Source organism: Amaranthus tricolor, chromosome 13 (assembly GCF_026212465.1).
Source record: "Amaranthus tricolor cultivar Red isolate AtriRed21 chromosome 13, ASM2621246v1, whole genome shotgun sequence".
NCBI lineage: Eukaryota > Viridiplantae > Streptophyta > Magnoliopsida > Caryophyllales > Amaranthaceae > Amaranthus > Amaranthus tricolor.
This window is the reverse complement of record NC_080059.1, coordinates 10,585,071-10,612,180: the sequence shown is the minus strand read 5'-3', so window position 1 is coordinate 10,612,180 and position 27,110 is coordinate 10,585,071. Positions and strand designations below refer to the sequence as shown.

Below are 27,110 nucleotides of genomic sequence, written 5' to 3'. Positions count from 1 at the left end.
AACCACTCTGCTTTCCTTTATTTGTATAGTTTGACTTTTATTTATACCCACAATATAAGCATGCCTTAATATGAAATCAAATCTTTTCATTTTGGTTATTAAGTAGGGGCGAATCTAATGGCTAGTCTGGGTAGGCACGACACTTAAAATTACTAAATTTTTTTATAATACTGCATAAAAAACTAGAAAATAAACTTTATTGAGTTAGATAGGTAATCATCTTTTACACAAGATGCAAAGAATTAAACCTTACCATTAGCAAGAATTTACATCCCATTTATAATTTTTTATGAGTTATTCGTAATATTACTCATTTTTTTCTTGATCCGCATATATTGTTAGAGTAAAAAAATACAAGTATTACACTGTGGAGTACATTTCAAACCACAAGAAAAGTATTACATTGTAAAAGCTGAATGAGTAAAAAAGAATAAAAACTTATTAGAGCATTGCTAAATCCTTTATGTTAATTGGGTAAGAATACAAATTGGAGGTGTATGCTTTATTGGCAATTATTGCATGAACCACTTCAGTTGGGTGATATCCATCCCAATAGAAGTACTTTTGCCGATCTGCACAAGGAGTTTGCCATGGAAAGCATGTCAACTTCCAAAGGTATGTCCCCTCTCCACAACATCCTTTATCTACTACCTCTAAACCTGAAAATTCATGCATCATAATATTAATTCTTACCTTCTCCACATGTGTAAGGTGCATGTTTGCATTCTCGGAATATACGTATAATATTATATGTACGTTTAATAACATAGAGGTCATTTTAATTTATGTCTGTTTTATCTATAATTACCCTTTTTACTTTAATTACTTAATTTTGAGGCGTAAAATTTTAAGAATTATTGCGCAGTTTTGATCTACGGCTACTTATATCATACTTTATCTTTTGAAATTTTAGAGCCTGAAAATAATTAATGTCGAGTCATTTTTGCTCCACAGCTACCACATATCATACTTATTCGATCAAACTCTTTTTTAAGTTAGATGGTGTCAAATTTGGTGATTAGTGTCAAATCATCTAATGTTTTGACCCGAGAATAAGTAGGGCAACTGGCCGAAAACTACCATATCAATATATCAATATTACAAAAAATGTGTTTAGGTGAGAGCTGTATAATTTTATTGAGGAATTAAGTTTTGTTGACAATAAAATCAGTGTACATAGTAACTAAACGAAGAGCTAAAATAAATTATAAAGTGGGACAAGGCCAACCATCAGTCACTAGTCCGCTACTAGTTGCCATCTCATGCTCAAATCTAAATCAAGTCAACACTAAGCTAGATTTGGATCGAGTTAATATCAGGTGTGGTCGTTTTAACTTGATTATACTTTTAAAAAAATAGTTAATATAAGGTGATCAAGTTAATTGGATTTTACATTTACCTGAGACATGAAGCAGGTAAAACTCGAGCTTATCCAAGTCAATTGGGAATGTTTGGTTTATGGCTTTTGACTTAGCTTTTTGATTGGCTTTGACTTATTGGTTAATCAAACAACAAAAAAAGTATTTGGTAAATGACTTTTAAAGCAGTTGAAAAGCTGACTTTTAAGTCAAAATGAAAAAATTGCTCTAGCAAGTTTTCTTGTTGGTTGGCTTGTTGGCCCACTTTTTCTCTAATAAATAGCCAACAACCAATATTTAAATTTACCAAACGTCTCTACAAACAGCTAACTTTGCAGCTAATTAAAAAGCCAACAAAAACAACCAACACTTTTAATTGGTCAAATAAGCTAACTAAAAAACAGCCAATTGCCAAACACCCTACTAACAAGTTGCACACGTCATATTGGATAAGCTATATTTTTAGGTAGATTTGATGCATGGGGTTGAGTGATATATCGAGCGGCTTAAATAATGTAAAATTTAAATGGACAAATAAAGTAAAATTGCGTGAAGATACATACCGTATAATGATTTATTCTCGATTAATTCTACGCCCCCTTGAAAAAGATCCAAGTACACAAACTTGGCTCCAGGCAGGTGACCATAATTAAATTTATCAACAAGGCCTCGTAAGGCTGAATTAAATATCTTCGCATAATAGTTAAGATTCTCATTACAATAATAGTGGGACCCATTCATATATTTCATGATAGGTATGCATCCAATTTGTCCAATTGCAGTAACAATCACCTTTCTAATTCCAAGCCTATACAAAACCTATGAATTTATTTTTTAGTCAAACATGTGTATGTGTCGAACGAAAACATTTATCTAATGAATAAACAAATGATAATGATATTAATAATTAATGAAGATGGACAAAACAAATGATAATACCATCTTTTTCGAGTTAAGGTACTCTTTGGGTACGCTCTGTTAAATTAGATTGGACTTATTGTAAATGCCAGAATATTAACGGGAAACACAAGGTGCACATAATAGATATGCCAATGAGATATATATCATCCTAAAACCATATGGCAACGGGAGGAAGGTCTTTAATAGCTTATAAAGTGTGCACACCATCTTTAATTTGTCAATATGGGATAAACTATCCCAACACCCCCCCTCACATGTGAACCCCATCAAGTTCGCATGTGGGAGTAATCAATTAGGGTAGAAACATCATTCTTATCAGACCTACTATTTTCAATTTTTGATCGAACCATCGGCTTGGACACTATATCTTGGTGCCTGAACCATCAACTTAAGCTTTTGGTTGAGTTGGTTCCTTGACACGCTCTTCTTTATGGGTGGGAGTCGCTGCCTTTTTTCCCTCCCCCAGACCCAGATCATAGATTTCTATGAGCGGGATACACTGAGTATAATGATGATAATGATATGGACAACACAAAAAGAAAGTTCATAACAACATTTTATGAGAATCATGTACTAGTCTAATGGTTGAGGGCTATTAATTCTTTTCACCTTAGTGCGTGACAATAATTCTAATTTCACCATCTAAAAGAAAGATTAATTATTTTTCCTTGTTGGCTATAGGATTTTTCACCCTACCCTCCAATCCAAAAAAAACTTAATAGGTACAATTTATGAACAATAAAGATTTTATTTCTTATTTAAATGTTAAAATGTGTTTGTTACAACTAAGGATGGCAAAGGGCCGAATCTAAACTGGTTCTAAATTGACCTTAATTTAGATCTGTTTTTAAGGGAGGATCCCTATCTAGATTCAGATATCTGTGAGTCTGATTTGTTAGTATACAAATACGGATCCGACATCGAGTTAAAGCCTATTTTCGCGTTTGATTGAATTTTGATTCGTATTGCGATAGCGATAGACTTTTAGACTTTAAGAATTAAATAATATAATATATAAAATTGTTAATTAAAATCAATGATAATATTTGATGTTTAACATTTTGAACGGGAACTTATGTGTATATATATCACGCAATTTTTGTTTTGAAGATTAGTTTGGTTGTTTTATAGAAAAATATTTTGTTTGTCCATAATTTTTGCAAATTTCAACTTTATATTCCTACATTATGTACTTTCTTACGCAACTAAAACACATCATGAAACACATGATTCAAGATCAAGACTATCCTAGCGTGATAAATGAGTCTATGTTTAATATCAATTTGAATTGTATTTTTAATTTTAAAAGGAATATAAGTAGAAAATAATACTCTACCTTCTTACTTGAACTAACTACTAAGTATCGAGGTCATAAGTTTGATTTTTATCTAGTCCAGTTCTTTTCTCGACTTTCTTTGTGTTTTGATAAATGATTATTGAAACCTCTTTATTTTATACATGGTAATTGAACTAAAACAAAGTCGTCATCATCATCATACCCAATTTATCCCGCTCATAGGAAAACTATGATAAGGTTCTGGGAAGAGAAAATGACAACTCATAACCATAAAGGAGAGTGCGGTCAAAGAGTCCCTCGGTGAACTAAAACAAGGTAAAACTACTAAAATTAAAACTAGTCTATATAATATACTAAAACAAAACACAGCTGACATAAGCAACTCAAAAAATTGATGAGTTGTCATCTTCTCATGAGATTTTTTTCCCTCCTTTAAGCAAAGATGATATCATTGAATAAAGATGACTCTAGGAATCTTAAATGTTAAGGATAATTATAAGATGATTAGTTTGACCATCATTAAAAACTTTAGTTGGGACTATAATATGTACTATTAAATTTGAAAACAATGTAATAAATTGTAGTATATAATAAAGATGCACAAATTATTATCTTTGATATTTAAATCACAAAGCACCATTGATCTATATTTATTTAAAAAAACATTCATTTATTTGCAAATTAATTATATTATTTTTAAATATACTTTAAAAAAATTCACTAAAATGCTAATTATATTATCGATACAATTTATAATGGTCCACTGCTTTATCATTATTATAATGATAACTATAAAAAAAGTTTTAATTTCATTTTTCATGAATGTAATAAAATGTGCATTAAGAATTAATTTATATTAATGTAATATTATGCCGGACTTATTCAATTTATTTGTTTTTTTACATTAAAATGAGAAAAAACCGTGCATCGCATGGGGATTATCTAGTAATTGAACTAAAGCAAAAACCAAGAGTAACATCTACCATTCTTTTTTGTAAGGAGTCAAAACACTTACGGCCCGTTTAGTAGGTAGTAAAAAACGGTGGTAATGGGAATGAAAAACTAGTGTAATTTTAGTTGAAAAATCTATTGGCTACCTTTATAGCTATACTTGTCCAACTTCAATCATCTCATTTTCTTCATAAAATTCATTCCAATGCATTACCATTGAGAGAGTTAGTATTAGGTGATGATGAAAATTTGTAAACAAAAAGACTTTTTTGTGATCAAAGTTTCATTACCATAAGTTTCATTACCATGGGAATGATATGAAACGTTTGATGAAATTTTACTCTATTAATCATTCTTATTACCACCATTTAGTACTAGTAACCAAACGGACCGTTAATTTTTTCAAAAGAGATAATAATAATCGGAAAGCTTCAACTAGTATGTTGAAAACGATTTTTTTGATATTATTTAAGTTCGTTTCAAATCTATATGATTTTAAAATTATCATAGTTTAACTAGTTTTTATATAATCTTTTGCTAGTAAATCGATTATTTGACCCCCAATTCTAAATACTAGTTTGGCCCCTTATATCTTGAATTAGGTTAATTGTCCTTGTGCATATGCAAATATTTTGACAATATGATATAATTTTTATAATATACATGTTATTCCGAGTCAACTTGAATTATACTCGATTTCTGTTAATTAGATCAATTTAAAATTAAACACCCATGATTTTAGATTTGCCAAGCAGTTGGGGATTGGGATTACAATATGCACGACAATAATAATAATAATAATAATAATAATAATAATAATAATAACATTATTATTATTATTATTATTATTATCCCTTCATTCATTCTTGTTTGTCCATTTTACTTTTTATATATGCATTTCAAAGCAAATTTTGAGCTGCAATATCTCTAATTAGGCATCATAAAAAATAGTCAAAATTATATACTAAAATTCTTTGAACCAAAACAAATATAATAAGATCTCACATAAATATATATTTTATCTTCAATAAATACTTCAAAAATCAAAATTATTTTTCTCTCCTAAAGAGAAAAAACTTAAAGTGGACAAATAAAAAGAAAGTGAGAGAGTAATAATAATAAAATGAAAATACAAAAATATGAGGAATAATTAAATTGATGAAAAATGAAAATACAAACCTTAAGTTGACGTGAATATTGTTGGATGAGTATGTCAGTATACTGTTGAGGAGAAAATTGGGTTGAAGAAGAAGAATTGAGCCACTGAGGAACCAAAAGGTTGTTGAGGTAGTCATTGTTTCCCATTCCAGAATAAACAATACATTTGCTAATATGATTTTGGAAATTCTTCCAATTCCCACCAAAATACTCCCTCATTCTATCAACTACTATTGCAAAGTTGTTTATTTGTCCATTCATTGGAATATTTACTCCCTACAAGGTTTTTTTTTTTTTAATTAATTACCTTTGTCAATTTCAAAATAAATACTTAATGATTCTCCACATGTATAAGATATTTAATCGTATAAGGTCTCAAATTACTTTAATAGCTTGTTTGGTAATCGATATTAAATGGTGGAAATAAGTTAGTATGAATTTGGTAGGAATATCTCTTAACAAGTTTAATAGAAAATGTATCACCATTTGAAAATGTGGTATTAAGTGGTAATGAAAATTTATAAGAAAAAACTTTTTTATAATTAAACTTTTATTACCATGAGAATAACATGATGATATGTATTCATGAAAATTTATATTGCAAATCATTTCTATTCTCACAATTTAGTTCTAATTACCAAAAGGGCCACAAAAGTATTTAGTTTGATTAACTGAGTTACAGCTCCAAATATTAAAAATATATGTACAAGACAAAATTTTGAGAAAATTAGAAAAAGGGATAAAAGTAGGTTAAAAGTGTGATTTATAGGAAAGTAGAAGAAATATATGGATAAGAAAAAAATATAATTTAAATGTGTGAATACGATACAAAAGTGTTATAAAAGTGTATATGAAAATTAAAGAGAAAGTGTGATTTATAACTAAAAATAAAAATATAGTAAAATTTATTAGACCGACTAAAAAAGAAAAATGAAAAGAAATTTGTGGGATGGAGAGAGTAAAATAAACAAGACCTCAAGACAATGAGTTTTTGCTCCACCCCTAAGAACATTAATTGTTGTTAGATTATGTGAAACTATTTCATTTATCGGATAATTTTATTATGGTTGGCTTTTAAGCCAATAAATATAAAAAAATTTAATGAAAAATAAATTTATAAAACTTTATTTGAGATTATTGCTCATATAAGTTGTTTATACATCACTCAATTTAATAGAGTAACACATTAACAAATAGGAGTAAATGAAAATATTAAAGAAATTTGTACCAAAAACCTGCCAGAATCATCTCTAATGCCAGCAGCTCCAGATGCAAAGTTGACACCCTTTATTGAATCATTAAAACTTGCAATTGAAAATGGTGGAATAAAATTTGTAAATCCTAGTAATTCAGCTGCAAATTTGGACAAAATCAAATTAAATGATATATTTATAATTTGGGCAAAGGTTAGCATTAAGAACCAACTCAATTAAGAATTTAAATTGATGGTTAAGGTCTCAAAATATGTTATATACTCTAATATACCCCTTCACACGAGAATCTTTAGGATAAAAGTGTGGGTACAACAAAAACTCTCATTATACATGGCATTGAATATTCTACTTTGAACGAGGGGCGATTAAGATTCGAATCTGTGACCTCTTGTCATTTTGGCCTTTGATACCATATCAATGAACCAACTCAATTAAAAGTTTAAGCTAATGATTAATGCCTCAAGATATGTTATACAATCCAACAGAAGGTTATGTCAAAAAATAATACTTTTTTTCTTAAGAGATTGCTATTAAAAGGGACAATTCTATCAGTAGTAATCTTAAGGAAATATAAAAAATAATTATGTAAATTCAGTGGCACAAACTCGACAGGAAATAAGAGGAAAAGAGTATGATAATGATACTTACCCAAAACATCAACAACAGTTCGACCATTGTTAAATCGTCCGGTGGGTCCAAAAGGAAAGTCAATACCGTAGGGCAAGTAATTAGATTTAACGAAGGTATCTAATAAATTATTATTACCATTATCAACAAGTGAATCTCCAAATATGAAAAAACATGGCACTTCTTGTACATTTGAAGCTTCTTCTTTTATTGAAAATGAAAATGATAATAATAATAATAATAATAATATAGTGATGAAAATAGTTGAAAAACCTTTCATGTGAGTAGCCCTTAATATACTCATGTTATTCTTTCTATCTTCCTCTATTTGAGAGGAAATTTTAGTTGTATGGTTATACATATATATAGCCAAGTATTACTTAGTTATTTTTTTGTCCTACTACATTTGCCTCATTGTTCATTTTTAATCAGTGGATCAAAGTTCGGAGTCCCAGGGAGCACTAACTAATAAACGAAATTTCGACAGTGTTTCATTTGTAAAATTAATAACTATTTTACTCTTATTTGCTAAAATTTTAAATGCGACATATCATAAAAGGAAATAAAACAAAATAAATCAACTAATCTAATTAAAAAATAAGATGAAATAAATAAACAAGCAAAAATTAATAAAATGAGGGAGTATTTATCATAAAAAAACTTCAACATTAATTTTACACTTTTACTCTTACTAATAGAATAGTCTACTTTGAAATTTTTTTTTAAAATGCTTACAAGCACGTGACCCTGTAGGCTCTAAGGTAGCTCCGCCACTGATTTTAATTCATCTAATAAATTTATCTTATTTTTGTATTTGAATATGGCCTCGCTATTATTGCTCTCTATTTTTATTTTTTTGTTTCTAAATATCTCATTATATTTAATTTCTTAATAGCGTATCAAAAATAAATTAGGCTAAATGACATGGAAAAGGATACTAGCTGGCTTCTATTTCATGGTTTATTGGTGCACGCATGCCATATACAATGAATGAATGTGTAATAAAGAACTTCAAATTTAGATCACAAATTCGTAGTGTTCAAAACAAACCCGATGATTTAATATATTATCTGACCTTGTAATCGATTCCGACTTGACTTGAATTTAAAATTAAATTAAAATTATGTAAAAACCAATTTGGACACAAGACTCATTTTGAACCGACCCGAAATACTTAATCCGAAATTTACCCAATGATCCAAATGAACAGCTCTACATTCATGTATGAGATAGTTTCACCGTGAAATGTTCCCTGTACATGGATTGAGTAACCCAATCAATACAAATAATTAGCATATTAGTTTTAATGTCTCCCAATCAATACAAATAATTAGCATATTAGTTTTAATGTCTATGCAATGCATAGAGCTTAGTATGGAGATACGTATAAATAAAATTTTTAAAGAATGACCCAAGAAAAAAAAAATACTATTTCGTTTGAAAAAAGTATATAAATACTAAATATTTTAATAAAATACTTACTTTAGCTAATAATACTTCTTACTAAAATTTTTAATCTAATCTAGCCTTAAAATTATACTTATACAAATTTTTAATGATCATTTAGAATTTATTTAAATAAAATAAACTATTATAAATAAAGTAATCAACTTATTTTGAGTCATTCAAACTTTTTTAGACAAAAAAGCAAACATTGTAATCATCCTAATTGAGCACATATTTCAAAATAAATACTTAATGTAACCAAAAACTTAACATTTTGTTTATTACATAGAAAAATGAAAAGTTCAAAATCACCACACAGATTTAAAAATATTTGTGAAACAACCAAAAACTCAGAGTCAGCATATAAAATTTCACCTTTAGTTTTTTATTAAAAAAAGCCTTAATTATTTCAATTTTTCGTCCTTATTTTGGTGTACGACAACTTGTACGGCGACCAACAACAAAGAACTGTGGTGTGGGCTGGTGAGTCTGCTATACCGTCCTATCATCCACCACCCTGATAACTTGTAGCCGACTGTCATATAAATTTGGGTTGATGCAAAACGTATAAGCCAGCTAACCGACGATACAGAATATCATTGAACAAATTCGGTTAATACACACAAGTATATTTGAAATAATCAACAAGTCTTATATGAGACCGTCTTACTATGAGATGGGCCCATACAAGTAGCCTATTAAAAAAAAATTAATAAAAAAGCAATGAAATTTCAATTCATACTTGTACAGAAAGTAGTTTTTTTAAATAGTTTGAGCTGATCCTATTGAAATCATCTCACGATGAAACGGCCTTTTGAACAAATTGGGGTTAATACACACAAGTATAATTGAAATTCATACCCCTCAATTCAAAGCATTATATATCAAACAAGTTCACATCAAATGAGAATTTTTCATCAATAATTGGTGTGATGATTCAAGGTGAAAGTTCCCCGCCCCTTGGGCGTTGGTTGGTCTCAGTAAATCAGCCAAAAGAATACTGTACAGAGTGAACGAGATTGAGAAGAAATAACAGAGCACACTTGAATAGAAGACAGATCAGGCACTGGTTGACTTGTCGTCGCTGGATCGGTAAAAGGAATTATACGTCTCCACCCTTGACTTGGATTCAGGTTGCTCGAGTTCTTCCACGTATTCTTTAGTCATCTCAATAAAGTCATTCATATGAGCAGCTCTCCATTTCTAGGAATGTCCAAAGGGAACAAAAAACAGGAGTACATCAGTTAAGAAGACATCTTTGTGAATAAACAAACAAAAGCAACAACTTTTTAGCTTTCTTGATTGATGTTTTCTTCAAATTTCAATGAGTTTGCATACTGAAAATATTCACTTACAATTTGTTAATATTCCTCACGCAGACAGAAGGATAAAGGAACCTTACCAATTTGTGTTAAATTTAGCTGGGCTGATTGTCAATATCAGCATATGATCAGGAAAATACAAGGTGTACACATTCTATAAGCTAAGGGGATACAATCCCAACACCATAAGGTAATGGGAGGAAGGGCTCCAATGACTTATAAAGTGTGCACACAATCTTTAATTCATCGATGTGGGATAAAATATCCCATCACCCCCTCACATGTGTACCCTCGTCAAGTTTGCGTGTGGGAGTAATCAATTAGGGTAGAAACGCCATTCTTTTCCGAGAAACTATTTCATAATAAGCATCAAAACTTAAGTCGAATCCTATTGGATTAATTCAACCAACGAAACCCAAACAAACTCTAATAGCATAGCATCATTGATTATTAAGCACACATTCCCAATTGTGTTTCCATTTATATCTGCAAAACTATATCAAATTTTTATGTCTAATCTAACCAGTGGATGTTATAAGATTCAAAGTCGATGTCCAACAACTTTCTCCGGTTCTTTATATTGGAACTTATGACCATATAATGTAAGAGCTTCATTGGTTAAAGGCAGCGCACTAAAAGGGATCGGAAGATCATTTTTGATCATTTTACAGATATCGATTCTCAAATCGGAGGAAAAGGCATAAGCTGTTATACTTATAATATGACAAAAGAAGCATATATCAAAGAACAAGGTAGACCACAGTTTTATTGTATCTAGGCATACATAAGAATATGTTTATAGCACTCTTACCCAAAACACAGTACAATATAATTAGACCTCTACTCATATTGACAGGAAAACGATTGCTGCCCATGAATTAATGGACAATTAGAGAAATTGGTGAAGTAACTTTGCTGATCTCAACGGAAGTTTTGCATCTTAAAATAAAAGAAACGGTAAAAAAAGAAATAGTCGCGTAAAGTGAGGGGAATAAAGCATCATAGTTGCCCAAATCTTTTCATGTTTGGAGACCTACTCTCCAGCAAGAAATATACCACATTCTGCAACATGTGTAAATCAATCTACACAAGTTCCCCAGAGACGCTAGTAAAGAAAATATGGTTTCAGCTATGGACGCGGTAATGGATGTGCAACTGCTTTGGTGGTCAATGCAGATGGTCTTGCGTTGTCTTGGCCAATATTTCAATTGCAATGAGCTTAAAAACCTTTATAATACAGTCGCAATACGATTAGGTGGATGATATTTTGCAGTGTGCTATTCTATCAAAATAGACACAAATTCCTAGACCCTAAAAGCATAACTCTGGAGTAGATCAAATCATACAATACAGTTCAGCAATGGCCTCCAGAATCTTACAACAACGTTTAAATCTCACTAACAGGTAAGGATACAAGTTACAACCAAGCCTCAACACCATTTCCCTTGAAAAGAAAAACATAAAGGCAAAAATGACAGGAAGAAAAAAAAAAATGTGGGGATAGGTAATTAAATATGCAGAAACACAACAAGTCTACAATATAGATCATTTAAACAGAAATCTCAAATGAAAAAAAGGGTAATGGTACCTCAAAATCCCAATCTCCACACAAGTATGGATCATCCTTATTATCCCACACATAAGTATATGCCTGCATTTTCTCCGAGTCATCCTACAAACAAGCATTCATCTTATCATGTCTCAAAAACTAAGGACAAGCAAACAAATCCATGGAGTCACAACTCACACGTGAGACTGTTTTATCACACATAGGGATTATCAACACAAATGTTGAACTATCTTGTCACACACAGGGCATATCAATACAAACTCAGTTCTTCATATAAGAATCTTGTCTTTGCTTGCTAACAACATTTCTTACAAAATTGTGAAAACTATTTGGGAGAAATGTTGCAAATAAAAAAAGGACGGAAGAAGTACACGAAGACTTTTATCAAGTAGGTCAAAACTCGTCAACTTAGCCAAAACATTATATAAATTGGGGGTTTGGAGCACGCCCGGTCCTAAATATTTTGGGGCCCTAGGAAAACTAGTAATTTAGGGCCCTTTAAAATTTATATCATGTTAAAATACAAAATAAAATAGAAAAAAAAAATTCATGTACTTAAGTTAAATAGGGTATTAATACCCTACTTACGAAAAATTTCTAGCACTTAAATAGGGTATTAATATCTTGCATATACCGTAAAATACTCCCACCATTCCTTAAAGAAGTTCCCATTTGTTATTTTGGGGTGTTCCATTTGTTGTTCCCATAAAGAATATTTCTATTTATATCACAAATTTTGGACAAAAATAACCTTATTCATCCTCATTTTAATATTTTAAGAATGATTATGGTTCCCACATATCTTCTGCTAACTTCATTTTAAAATTTTTATATTCCTTATGGTCCCTACATGTTTTCCACTATCTTTATAAAAACATTATTTTATTAGTTGTGGTCTTATATTTTTTTCACTAATTTTCTTTTAATATTTTTTTTAATGTTTATGGTCGACACTTTTTCTCCATCAAATTTATTATTCAATAATATAATAAATCAAATACCTAAAAGATTATATTTTTCTTGATTCTCATGAACGTTCCTTGTGGAAACTTCATTAAGGAACGATGAGAGTAATTTATTTTTGGAAAATAAGTCTTTTTGGAAAGTGAAAAGCATTTAATTAGGATAAACAAGTTGAAAGGTATGTGGTAATATATTTTTGATCTCTAGTCCAATATGAAACTGAGGATTGATATTGTTAAATAAAAACAAGTTTAGGCTTGCAGGTAAGTTTCTCTTCATGAACGCATTGGAGAAATGTATATTATATGTGACTCATGTTAGTTTTGACCCACTCGAAGAAGCATTTTAAAGCTTACAAATACATTAGAAAATGAATCGTGGAATTTACCACAAGAGTGACTTCTACTGAATCTCTCACATACTCATCATCTTCAAAATCATCCAGTATATCCAACTCAAGATTAGTGACTCCTGTCAAAACCTGTAAGAAAACAATCAACTGAGGAAAAATGTACTAGCATATCAGACAAATTTGCAAGCATAATAACATTTAATTTCTGAAATCTTGGATAGAAAACGATGAGCTAAATTTACTATGGGCACATATAATTCAATAATAGATGTTTCTAAAAGTGGGTTTGTCTAAACCAACAAAATAATCCCCAATCCTTATTTTCAAAATGGACTCTTATTCATCAAGTTCTTCAATTACGTCGTGATGGCACAATCACAACACCATGTAATTTATTGATTTCACATACTCGATACACATTTTTGTAGCTAACCAATATGAATGTGAAATCAAAAACCTTAAAAGATTCAAAATTGTTTCTTTCTTACAAACAAAAAGCGTCTTTTTGTCAACAATTAGCAGATTTATGTCCAGGTAAATGGTAATCCAAAAGTAGTACGTATGAAACCAAAAAAAATAGAGGAATACCATTTCGAGTATTACCAAGTTCCAAACAAGAGCCAAAGTCTTCTATATATAAGCATTTGTTATAAAAAAATTAAAAAAAATAAAAAAAAAACTACAATCAAGCAACATTTCTAAAAGATAAAAAAACATGATTTAAGCTTACCCGCCCGAGCACTTTGCTGTTCTCAAAAGGCAGAATTGCAGGGTAAACACAACCTTTAATGCTAAATCTTTGGCTACACAAAGAAGACACATTTTTTCTCATAAGTCTAGAACAAAATATGCATCAATAAAGACATTCATTACCCAATGTCATCAAGGAGCTGCCAATTGAGTTTGAGAATCGATGTATGGCAGATCTTCGCCAGTAAGTTAGAGGGCCAATGTTATACGAAAAAAAAGGGGCAAAGATACAAACCTACGACCTCTATTTCAAAAGTTATATTCTTAACAATTAAGTCAAGTCTTTTTTGGTGTAACAATAATATAACATTATGGTTTGTATAATGATCCAAAATTTTTAGAGGGCTGAGCTCCTTTGAGCCTATACAAAAATCCGCCAATGCATGTATGCAAACTATCATCGTTAGTTATAACAAAAGGGTTGTTCCATACCCTTGTTAGCAAACATATTTGTAGCTTTAGGTAAATAACAGATACACCCATATAGTGAGTCATTTAAATAAGTTAATTATAATCCCAAACGAAAAAATATAAATCTTTAGTAACAAGGCATTTTTAAACATAAATTAGTGTTAGACCATAAAACGTATGGTCAAAGTATATTGCAAATAATATGTATTACAAATGTGTTACAAGAATGAATTCTACACTACTTGTAGTTCCTTGAAGTTGGCCTTGGAGCTCTTCTAATCACCAAAAGAACACAATGAAGATTTGTTTGCGACAACGAGTTCAAGTCATTCGGAAACTTGATATTTTTAGGAGGCGTGAGTGCACTTTCCTATTCTGATATTTCTCCCACAAGGGTACTTGGGATGATAATAAATTTCACAATGAGATACAACCTACACAACAATATTCTAACACAAAGAATATTGCAAGCATAAAGACAAGTGTTGTAATAAATTATGAACTTTGATTATAATAAAAGTTAATTACTCTCTCAATTATAATCTCATGTATAGAAGAAGTAAGAACAAGAGAAATGTTCAAAGAGAATTCAAAATTTTGATTTGAGATTATGGGATAAAATGTCCCTTGCATACTCCCTTTATTTATAGGAGGAATACCAACCAATGCCTCCTTACGAAACAAGTGTATTTCATCAAATAAAGCCTATGAACCAAGATCTTGATACACCAAAGCTAATAATGAAACATGCTAAATGTTTCATTCAGAATTAACCTCTAAATAGAAGTTAATAACCCATTAGTGATGATTGAAGTCAAGCAACACTAACCAAATAGACGAACAAAACTGCAAAAAAACTAAACAGCAGCAGGCGGCAAGTCGTAGCCAGAAAAGCCAACTCAGCTTTGGGTTATGTCCCAAATTTGCACAACAGAAATCAAGCGATTACTCGTCGCTTATGGGGGCGACGAGTCATCGCTTCTTGCTAACTGTATTTTGCAATTTCCTTTTCAAGGCATATTTTTGGACTTGCTATTTATTGCATATTTTCCCACTACTATACTTAGTATGTAGTATACATTATATAGGTCTTATATACTCTAAATGTCCAACAAAGTATAATTTCCAATTGTATGAACAGTTTCCTTATTTTAGATTAATACTTTTGTATATAATGTGCGTGAATCAATGAGAAAAACACAACATTGCCTCAATTCTGTCACGGTATCAAAAGCAAGGGAAGGAAAACATAAAACCTAAATAATTAGCACCTCTCTTCGCCTATTTCTTCCAGCTTCGCATCTACTTCAATGGAGGGATCCTGTAGGTCTGTGCAGCAGTAGTGGGCAAGTCAGGCATCATGAGCATGTTGCTCCTAACCTGCTTGAATTTCTTGTCAAGCTTCATCAAGAAATCTATAACTTTACAATTTTGTTGCATTTTATAAAACATCACATGTACATGTCGATGTTGCTGCACAAGTGCAAGTAGGCATAGGATTCAACCCATCAAACGCATCCTAAAGGATCTTGATTTTTGTAATTAAACTCTGAAACACTCATGTCTAGTGTTTGGGTTAGTGCATTTAACTGTTCTGGCAAAGATAACATTTGTGCATTGGAACTTTGTCCATACCTTTTTCCAAGTTCATCCCATATGTCCTTTGATGTTTTGTATGAAAGGATGCTATTGGCTATAGAGTTTTCTAGAACATCAATGATCCACCCCATGACCATATTATCCACTCTATCCCATGCCTTGGCTGCTGAATTTAGTTGGTCTTGCTAAAGTACCATCTACAAAGCCTAGTTTATTCTTCCCGGGTAAGGCTATTATCATGACCCTCTTCCAATTAGCAAAGCCTCACCCTGAAAAAACGACGTTCACAAGTTCTTGGTTGCTGTCTGCTGGGTGAAAAAAATAAATAGATGCTGGATTGGAGGTTAGGTCTATGTGGTGGCTGTATTTTGTGAATTGTGATTTTGATTGACCATGCTTTTCTTCTGTGTAATTTTCAATAATGTAGATAAATCTTGAAGGATATAGAAAGAAAGAAAGAAAGCACAGAAGGGTAAGAATTACAGTTGTTCTATGTTTCTTGGTCTTAATTTCAGAAAAGGAAATCACAAAATGGCTGATGAATCTTGATTGAGCTTCATGGTGGATACTATGTTAATTTTTTGATTAAAGACGGAAACAAAAGGCAACAGACCAAGGTAAAGCTTTTCTTATTATTTCATACATGTTAGAATTGTTTACAACACATATATATAGAGATGAAACACAAGTTGTTACACCTCTAACAGAAAACGATTACAACAACTAACAAACTCTAAGACTTTATTCGGCTATTCTAATAAACTAAGACAAAACGTGTTCAATAATAGTGACACATGTCCCTTGAAAGCAGAATACTAATGTCTTAATGTAAAGCCACTTGCTGTTGCTGCTGATGATTGCCACTTGGTGATGCTGCTGAAGTCTGCATATGCTGAAATCTATGAAGGAGCACTACTACTTAAGTTGATTTGCAATGCTGTTGGATGCTATGCTTGATAGTTTATGGGGGGAGGTGCGATTTGTTGCCAAAGCCAATATCACATTGCCATACGGATTGCACAACGGCTTTGAGTAAAGCTTATAGTCAAGTGTACAATGATAAGTCTCATCATATTGTCTTAAGCATAGTCTAGTGCAAGATCTTATCACGCATGGGGTCATAACTCTAGACTATGTGAGCACTAAGTTCATTTTGGCCGATTTTTTTACAAAGACCATGGGTAAGAATTCAATTGAACATGCGTCAATTGAAATCGCATGTCAGTAAAGTTAAAAGGAAAGTCCAATTCACACACAAGTAGCATTGTGTCTTGTGGTAAAAATCCTTTTAAACTTTGAAAGCAACAAGGATGAATGACGCATAGTTGCTTGGATCGTGATGACAAGGTAGTCGTCTAATAAGATTCTCAAGATCAAGGGTTGAAGAGCTCTTGCTGATATCCAGTCACAGGGATATGTTTTACGTAATGAGAACCTACCTATGTAAGTTTGAAGTTTTGTGCAATTCAAGTAGTAAAGATTGGCATACCAACTATGATAAACTTATGAATAGATGACACGGCCCTATATAATGTGTCCAGGTAAATGACTATGTGTAATTGGTTTTATGTGTATTTAACCTTCCAGTGGTTGGATGGGCTAGTTGATTCAATCCGTAGGGACATCATACTAGTTTGATTGCTTGTGAAGTGTTTTATACTAGGCATTAATTCAATCTGTAGGGACATTAGCGTTGATGCATGAAACTTGGATTATTTACTTAATTTGTAAAACAAGTAGGTCCGATTATACTCTAAATAGGGGAGGATTGTTAAACATTTAGAGTATATAGAGCTAGATTATATATACTACTTAAAATAGTAGTGGGACAAATATGCTATAAATAGCAAGTCCAAAAATATGCCTTAAAAGTAAAATCGCGGAATGGAGAGGGAAGAAAACGCCGACTCATCGCTTCCATAGGCGACGAGTCGTCACTTAATTCTAAAGTGAAATTTTGGGACGGAACCCAAAGCCGAGTTGGCTTTTCTGGCGACTCGTCACCTGCTGCTGGTTTTGTTAAGTTTATTAGACAGTGTTGGTTGATTCCAAAAATCGCTAATGGATGATTAACTTCTGATTAGAAGTTAATTGTGATGAGACAACATATTGATTCATTAATGAGCCTTTGGTGAATCAATCCATGGTTTCATAGTAAGGCATCGGTTGATACTCCTGTCTATAAATAGAGAGAGTATGCTAGGAAGATTCCATCCCATTCTCTAATCTTTTCTGATTTCTTCTTAAGAACTCCTCTAATTAGCTTTCAATATCATCAAAGTTATTATCCATTACAATACTTGTCATTACTATAGCAATCTCCTTTGTGCTAAAAAATTATTGTGTAGATTGTATCTCATTGTGAATTTCATCATCAATCTAGAGAAGTATCACAATAGAAAAGTTCATTAACGCCTTCTACAAATATAAGTTTCCGAGTGACTAGAATTCATTGTCACAATCACATCTTCATTGTTTCTTTGGTGATTAGAAGAGTCCAAGGCCATCAACAAAGAAATTACAAATAGTGTAGATTATCACCTTGTAACACAATTGTAATAAACATTATTGTAATACTCAATTCTGCCAAATAGTTATTCTAAATCAAACATTAGATAGAAAAACAAAACAAAACAAAACAAAACAAAACAAAACGTGTATAACAACTACTTAAAAAATGCTAGAATCCCCAGAAAACCCGAAGTGGGTTGTTCACAATTAAGAAACATTCATCTGATCAGAGAAACAGATATAGCAAATACATCAATTTGATGTTGAGATCATCAAAATTAAAACGAGAAACAAATGATTGCACAAAAAAAAGAATAAAAGCAATTTAAGAAATAAAAAAAATGGAATAATAGAATAAAGGGGTAGAGAGAGGAGAAACGAACTAGTGAGGAAGGATAGCAGGAGACGAAGCAGGAACTCGATTGAGTAAAACATGAACGACTTCATCAGATAAAAGACTGCCATAAACGAATACGTTATGGTTTCCTTGTGAAAACCCAGCGGCACCAGCACTCATCGCCATTTCTGTGTGAGTAAGGTTTAAGGTGTCTACAATGGAGTTTGTTTACAACAAGGGAATTGCGTTAATCCTCGTTTTAGTTTTGAATTAAAAAGTAGCCAAGTGATTCAAAGATTCCACTAGCCACGTAATAGGATGAAAGATGCAAAGTAATCGGATCGAGACTGGAGACGAGAGTTGTTGGAAATTAGAATTACAATATTACGAAGTCTTCAATCTATTTTGAAATACTTACTACATACTTCCTCAGTTCTTTTTTGATATTCCATTTTGGGTTTTTAACACATATTAAGAAGATTAAATTTTTGGATTGTAGTGGATATTATTTTAATTAAATAGTAGTGTGAAGTAATGATTGTATTGAAAGTATGAGGTTGTAGTGAGTATTATTTTAATTAAATAGTAGTGTGAAGTAATGATTGCATTAGAAGTATAAGAGAGAAAATAATTATAAATAAAAGAAAAAGGGTACATTAAAAGAAAATGAGGAGTTTTAAGGGGTAAAAGTGAGATAAAAACTTTCTAAAAATAGAAAGTATTCTAAAATGAAAGAACTTTTGAAACTACCCGTTATAGTTTTGTGGAAGATAAAAAAAGAACGGAGGGAGTAACGATTTTTGATATTATTATTTATTGTTTAAGTTTATTTTATATATTGCGGATAATATATAAAAAAAATATAATCAAGTGAAATCTTATTTAAATCATCTTTTTTTCACATACTTAATTGCATTTTTTATAATTTTTTAAATTTGAATATTAGAATATTAGGAAGTCCTCAAGTGAGGCCCACGTAAATACGTAATAGTGATGAAAGATGCAAAGTAATCGGTTGGAGACCGAAGAGAGAGTTTTTAGAAATTTTTAGATAGTATAATTCAATATATAAATGATTAAAATTACACATTTAATTGCGTAAAAAGTCAAATGTAGTAAGTATAGTAAAACGAAGAAAGTATATTATTTGAGCTATCGTGTGAGAGAAAGTCTCTTAATAATACGACCTCAAAATAAGAAATCTATATATTGATTATTGTATTAGTTGAGTTCTTTAGCTTATGTATAGATATCGTTTAACAAAAGACCGTCTTACACAAGATTTTATTTATATTGTTATACTACTATACTCCCTCTTTACCCTTGTAACCATCCCCACAATTGCACAAAGATTATGAAGATAATGAGTACAATTAAATTGTTAATACGATTGTAAGAGAAATTAAGAAAAGATATATAGATACGAATTAAAGTAAGTGATAAGTGTAACATTTGAGATTTTTTTTTTTAGAATTGAAAATTTTAAATAAATATTAAAATAAAATTGTGATTATGATTTAAAATAAATATTTTAAGTGAAATAGATAATTAAAAGCTAAGATAACGAAATAAATAATTGAGATTTGAGCCTCTAAAATATATACCTCCTTTAGTTGTGTAGTACTCCCTCCGTATTTTTTTGATCTTTCACTTTGGGTAATGATTGTATTGGAAGGTTGTAGTGGGTATTATTTTAATTAAATAGTAGTGTGAAGTAATAATTGTATTGAAAGTATGAGAGAGAAAATAATCATAAATAAAAGAAAAGGGGTACATTAAAAAAAAGGGGTTTTAAGGGGTAAAAGTGGGATAAAAACTTTTTAAAAATAAAAAGTATTCTAAAGTGGAGAAATTTTGAAACTACCCGTTATAGTAATATGGAAGATCAAAAAAGAACGGAGGGAGTATTTTTTTTCTTTTCCCAACTAGGAGTATAATTTTATTTTAGTTTTTTTTCATCATCCCAAAAATTTTTTTAATATAATTGACAAAATCAGATTTGTGCCCTTAAAATACAACTATTCACCGTCTTCTCAAACAAACCTCATTTTCTTTCCTCCTTCCTTGCTTTCCTGATGTCTCTTTTAAACCCAACGACCATCCTCCCCATTCCTTTAAATAACCAACAGCCTATTCCCCATTGTTGGTCTTAAGTTTCGATCCTTTCTTGAGTATTCGAAGGAATAACAAACATGGCTCTTCTTTAGTATGTCTGATTTCTTGAACAAACCCTCATCGTTCCCTTGAACCCGCCGAGGAAGGGGCAGCAGCCACAACCTTCGATTCCTTGTCCTTTTCCGGGAACAAACACATCACGGCCACCTTGTTCTCTTCTCCTCTGGGTTTCGGTTCTACAGCCCTCACTCTCCTCTTCAAATTCTGCTGCTCGTGACCCAAATTATTCCGAGTTAAGGTGAAGCACCAAAGCTCATGGTTTCCTATTCATTTCATTGCTTTGGCCGCCAGTTCTTTTGGGTTGTTGGAGGTACAAAATCCTTAACACATAATCTTTCTTTTGTGATATTCTTAATCTTTTGTTTGATCTATATCTCCCTTATTCCATGATTTGTTATTTCAATTAAAAATCTCACCACCTTTGAGCATCATTTTCATAGCTATCAATTGTCATTACCTGGATCGTTCGTCATTCATCACCATATTTTAATCATCTCTGTCATCATCAATTATCACTAGCATTTGAATTCATCATCGCCATCAAAAATCTGATTCTTGAGTAAATTGATGCATCTGCTAAGTGTTATATAGTCAAAACCTATGTTATCCACATTCCAAATTCAAAACAAAATGGTAATTTGAATGTTGTTGAGCCTTTCGTTGCATCACCATCTTTGACACTTTTATTCATCATCATCCTCAACTTTCACTTGAATAATTATATGTGGGGTTAGTTTAGATTTGAGGTTGGACTTTGGTGGGAAGACGCCATTGGGTTTCATCTTAGTTTGTTAATTTGTAATTCATTTTAAGAAATCAGGAGGCATCATCAGTTGATGGCTAACTTTATCAACCTAGTGACATTCATGATTGGTAATCGAGTGTGTATGTTGAAGTGAGTTGTAGCAGTCAAGGATCTCGTCAGACTATATTTTTTGAAAATAATTTTATTATAGCTTTTTTGAAATTGAAAATTGTTGAGCTAAATATTGTTGTGACTGTCTAAGTTGATATTGTTATATATGGGTAAATTGATCGAGCTTACGAGCTGGTTATTGATGGAGTGGTAGGATATTGTCTCCTACTCTCTGTTTTTGAGGCGAATTGTCATTCAGATATTGACTAGCTTCACTTGAGAGCGACATAGCCTTAGAGTTATGGGGCACCTCTCAAACTAAACTCCCTGTGCGCACAAAGATTTAGAAAACTGATGTTGCTTTTAAAAATCTTATATTTTGATTTCATGTTGTTTTGTTTTGGATTGCTTTTGCTCATTCAGTTTCATTTGACTCCCTATTGTTTTCATTTTTTAGATTGTTTACAGATCGGTACCAATCGGGAATAATGGGGATAACAGAGGTGATTAGAGTATTCTTGAAAGACATGTTGTATTTGAGTATGTATAGAGGTTGTAGAGTCTGTATTGGGTTTTTGTAATTACGTCGTAGATGGTTATGTTAACTATTTGGGTTCCTATGGTTAATTTATGATTATTTTGGGACCTTGGTTTAGATTTTTGGATTTAAGATTAAATGTTACAGTTATGTTTTGGACCTCGTGACCCTTCCTACGAGTTATGGTTTGAAATTTGAGTTTTTTGGATAAGTAAACTCCGTGATAACCTATCGTACCAAGTCAACGGTAAACTGGGTTGTTATAATAAGAATATTGTTCAAAATAGAATTATTAAAAAGTAAAAGGGTGTAATTAAAATAGAAATGATGACAAACTCACGAGAACATATATAGTATATATAAAAATTAGTTCCAACTTTATCACTATTATATCACGTTGAGGAGCGAAAGGTATATGCTCAAAGTAAATTTAAAACGCTCAAAAATTAGATGGGGTGAACTCTTAGGTCATGTTAAGTTCATCTGATTGGTTGCATCAAGCAAAAATAAGAAGTAGCAAGCAAACAACTAAATTTGGAGATATGCGGAAGATAGGCAGTTCATTGGCAAACATTCAAGCAAGAGAAATGACTAAGTTTAGTGGGAGGTTACTTTCATTTTCTCCATTTTAATAGCAAGAAATAAGCTATCTTGAAATAGAGTCGTAGTTTTCATGTTCGTAATATCTTGCAATGACCGCGAACTTACAACCATAAAACTCTCAATTAAACCTAAACATAAAAACATCCAAGAACATGACACAATGGCTCTAGGTTCGTTGTCTAAGTTACACAAAGGGATTCCTACACTGTTTTCGGGCTTCTAAGCCTCCGAACAAGTAATATGGACTATGATTCTAGAATACTGTAATTTAGGATGGAAATATTGTGATTTATGATTTTATGTCCTTTCTACAATTAATGGAAAAATTGAAATGAATAAGATAAATTATCAAAAAAATGCACGAAATAAGATAAGTTTCAACTAATTTTTTAAAAATAAGCGTGTAATTTCCAAACTTATGGTTTGGGGCTGTTCGCAGTTAATAACTGCGAAAAAGTGTTGACTTTTGTTTGACCTTGTTTGCAGTTACTAACTGCGGACAGAATGCACCACAAAAACGCAGCAGCAGCTCCCTTCGTTCCCATTTTCCCCAATTTCAAAACCCTATCTTAAACTACTCGGAATTCCCCTTACAAAACCACTACTAGACTAGCTTCAATCTGTCAATTCTTACATTCCTCTTTCAATTTAGCACTTCAAATTTAGTATGGGATACTCTAACTTGCACAAAGGTAAACTTTTATTTTTTTTTTTCGAGTATATACTCTTTCAATAAGGGTATGATGTTTGATAGTAAGGAAGCGTTGTTGGAAGCTATTAGAGTGTATCATATTCGTAAAAATGTGGAGTATAGAACGAAGACCTCAAACCAAACTGTCCTTACCTTGATGTGTAAGGGGTTGTTCGTTGAGACTTAGGGCTACGCTCAATTCATATTTATCTTCATGGCATATTGTTACGTATAAGGGTAAGCATGGGTCTTGTGTTTTGGGTAGTGATACTGTCTCGGTTGGACACATTCACTTGACATCTTGTGTCATTAACAATGTCATTAGAAATTGTGTTTCTAAAGTCCCATCCATTAAGGTATCTGTCGTACGGCAGATGATTAAAGATCGTTTTGATGTAGAAGTGAATTATAAGCGAGCGTGGTGTGCTAAGCAACAAGCCTTGTTGTCCATATATGGAACTTGGGAAGGTTCTTACTCAATCCTTCCACGCTTTTTAAAAGCTTTGCAACATTCCAACTCGGGCTTAGTAGTTGAGTGGTTTTTTAAGGAAAATAATGACAAGTGTGTATATGTGTGACCTAATATTAAGACCTTCCAACGTGTCTTTTGGCCCTTTAAACCTTGCATTGAAGGCTTCAATCATTGTAAACCTCTTATCACCATTGATGACACACATTTGTATGGTAAGTATCGTCATACCTTATTGACTGCCATTGCCCAAGATGGTGATAAGGGAATCTTTCCATTAGCGTTTGTCTTGGTAGAGAAGGAGTGTATAGGTGCATGGTCATGGTTCATGGCTTGTATTTGTAAGCATGTCACACATAGAATGGGTTTAGGCATTATTTCTGATATACACGCGGGTATTTTAGCAACTATGGAAAAATCGGAGTGGCAATCATAGGTTTTGCTTATGTCACTTGCTTAGCAACTTTAATCGTGCTATGGGTAATGTTCAGCTGAAGAAGTTGTTTGCTAGAATTGTTGAGCAAAGTCCACAAGTTAAGATACTGAATTGCTTAAAGGCAATCAGGACTGTAAAACGAGAGGCAATTTTCTGCAAAACAAGTTAAGAAGTCGCTTAGTAACTAATGATTTTCATTTTATTAATGATAACATACAAGTAACTTATTTAAATGTCTATTTTCATAGGTGTCTGATACAAACACGTTAGGGACTAGGCATTTCATTCCGTGGGTGATCGATGAGAGGATCATCCCGTACCTTGAGTGCACGAGGTTGTATGACTTTGACCTCGTTGCGTACGGTAGAGTTGACCGTGCTATTATCACAACACTGGTAGAGTTGATTGTGCCATTATTACAGCCCTAGGATACTTGTACAAGAGGCTATGTAGTGTTGCCCACAAGAACGTCAAAGAGATTGTAGGATTATTAGTCATATTACAGGTAATAAAAATAACATTTAATTCTAATCCACATTTGGTGAATTACATACTAATTATATTAGCAATCATTAGTTGTGGGCGTGGGAGCATATTCTTGTCGGGTAACTTTACAGAAGCGTTGGTCGTGGTGAAGTTGCTCCTCCACAACAACCTCCACCAGATGTTGCACATGCATCACGGTGGAATTTCGCACGCCGAACGCGCAAACACACCGAGACCTGTCTAGGATTCTACCGATATCAGTTAGACCTGCTGCGACCCAACCAAGTACATATTTCAGTACTCATTAACATAATTGCAATTTAATTAACACATCATTTACATTTTCATAACATATATTATAGTTTTTGTGGGACCCGTACCCTGCCGAAGCCTAAGTAGTTGTGCCCAAGCACTCGGGGATTCAGTCAGGTGCATGAAGGGCTTCTGTGCCACTCATATGCTTTGACATTGTCGAAGTACATCTAGCGGAGCGCGTACTGTGTCAATATGGGTTGATACAGAGCATTCCACCGCCTTGCGACAATGAACCCGAGTTGCACCTGATTTCACGCAAGAATCAGGGTACGGCGAACTGGACGGAGATCAACTGGCGCCACATCGCTCGTTGGGATCATAGACTTGAGCTGTTGGCCCAAGGTGCACCGATCAATGTTCATGGCGCACCTACTACACCTGACTACATACCGTGGTTCCTCTCCATCACTGCCGATGGATGAGACCACGTGGCATCATCATAGCGTCACATTATGTTCCTGCTGCGCCTACGATGACCCAATTTGTAAGTCTTCATTTTCATTTAAATGCTTAAATTGCCGATTACATAATATAATATTACATTAACTAAATATTAATTGCAGGCACAAGGTGCGGCAATCGTGATGCGGTATAGCCACGAGGAGCCGGTGAGGGAGATTGCGCAAGGCATGCTCGGCGGCACGCAGTTCCAGCACTTCATACCGGAAGTTGCTACAGAGTCATCACCGGCTACCACCGATGCGCACGTCTCATCTCTTGCTTTTGACTATCATTTGGAGGAAATAGACCTTTCATACCCCGTTGACGTTGCGGGGACCTCGCAGGCTGGACCATCCCAGCCATCACAGTACCAGTCCCCTTCTCTGCCAGAGTGACACATAAATGTCTCTTACTACCGTAGGAGGCGTAGAAGACCAACTCAGTTGGATAGGGTAGATGAGGGTGATGAGCGTTAGCGTTAGGTTTTTGTGTATTTGGATTGACTATATATATATATATATATATATATATATATATATATGTATATATATATATATATATATGTATATATATATATATGTATATATATATATATGTATATATATATATGTATATATATATATATGTATGTATATATATATATATGTATATATATATATATATATGTGTATATATATATATATATGTATATATATATATATATATATATATATATATATATATATATATATATATATATATATATATATATATATATATATATATATATATATATATATATATATATGTTTATTTAGTTTATCATAGCCTCCAAACTTTGACTTACAAATGCTCAGACTTTTGGCTATGAATTATCCCGCCTGAAACATACATTGACTTGTAATAACTTATGATAATGTCTTTAATGCAAATACATCAAATAAAAACAACTCAATAATTAGGAAAATTATCTGGTCAAAAAAAGCAAACTAGCTGTTCATCAAACAAAAGTCAACACCTGTTCACAGTTACTACGAACAACTGCTTGTTTTTTTGACCTGTTCGCAGTTAGTAACTGCGAACAGCCCCAAACCACGGGTTTGAGAATTACACACTTATTTTTGAAAATAAGTTGAAACTTATCTTATTTTGTGTATTTTTTTGATAATTTATCTTATTCATTTCAATTTTTCCAATTAATGTTTGTGATGTCAAAGTTTAGTTTGCTGAAATAGTGTCCTAAAATGTGAGTTTTGTTTCCAATATACCTAAATCCTTGTTCATCAAGTCTTATTGTTGATTCCCTTGTTTGATATCATGTTAAAAACCAACTC

At 32.2% G+C, this 27,110-nt stretch overlaps 2 protein-coding genes and 1 long non-coding RNA gene across 6 annotated transcripts; 1 reads left to right on the top strand and 2 right to left on the bottom strand.

The window, feature by feature from the left end:
* Nucleotides 1-318: 318 nt before the first annotated feature.
* Nucleotides 319-7,830, bottom strand: LOC130798807 (GDSL esterase/lipase At1g33811-like). The gene is made up of 5 exons (XM_057661901.1): nt 7,548-7,830; nt 6,914-7,038; nt 5,707-5,961; nt 1,922-2,177; nt 319-659 (listed from the first exon to the last, which is right to left on the bottom strand). The coding sequence occupies exons 1-5, from the start codon at nt 7,828-7,830 to the stop codon at nt 442-444; spliced, it is 1,137 nt and encodes a 378-aa protein (XP_057517884.1). The 3' UTR covers nt 319-441.
* Nucleotides 7,831-9,356: 1,526 nt separating this feature from the next.
* On the bottom strand, nt 9,357-19,178 carry LOC130797777 (AIG2-like protein D). The gene is made up of 5 exons (XM_057660523.1): nt 18,834-19,178; nt 13,910-13,982; nt 13,216-13,308; nt 11,883-11,966; nt 9,357-10,175 (listed from the first exon to the last, which is right to left on the bottom strand). Exons 1-5 carry the CDS (start codon nt 18,971-18,973, stop codon nt 10,032-10,034), a joined length of 534 nt encoding a protein of 177 aa, XP_057516506.1. The 5' UTR covers nt 18,974-19,178; the 3' UTR covers nt 9,357-10,031.
* Nucleotides 19,179-20,785: 1,607 nt separating this feature from the next.
* On the top strand, nt 20,786-26,296 carry LOC130797778 (uncharacterized). 4 transcript variants are annotated; one of them, XR_009038947.1, is made up of 4 exons: nt 20,786-21,272; nt 22,276-24,719; nt 24,804-25,840; nt 25,920-26,296. It is a non-coding gene; the product is annotated as an uncharacterized LOC130797778 (long non-coding RNA). The 4 variants fall into 4 exon arrangements; XR_009038946.1 differs by having other exon boundaries at nt 22,276-25,060; nt 25,132-25,840; XR_009038945.1 differs by having other exon boundaries at nt 22,276-25,326; nt 25,404-25,840.
* Nucleotides 26,297-27,110: the final 814 nt, after the last annotated feature.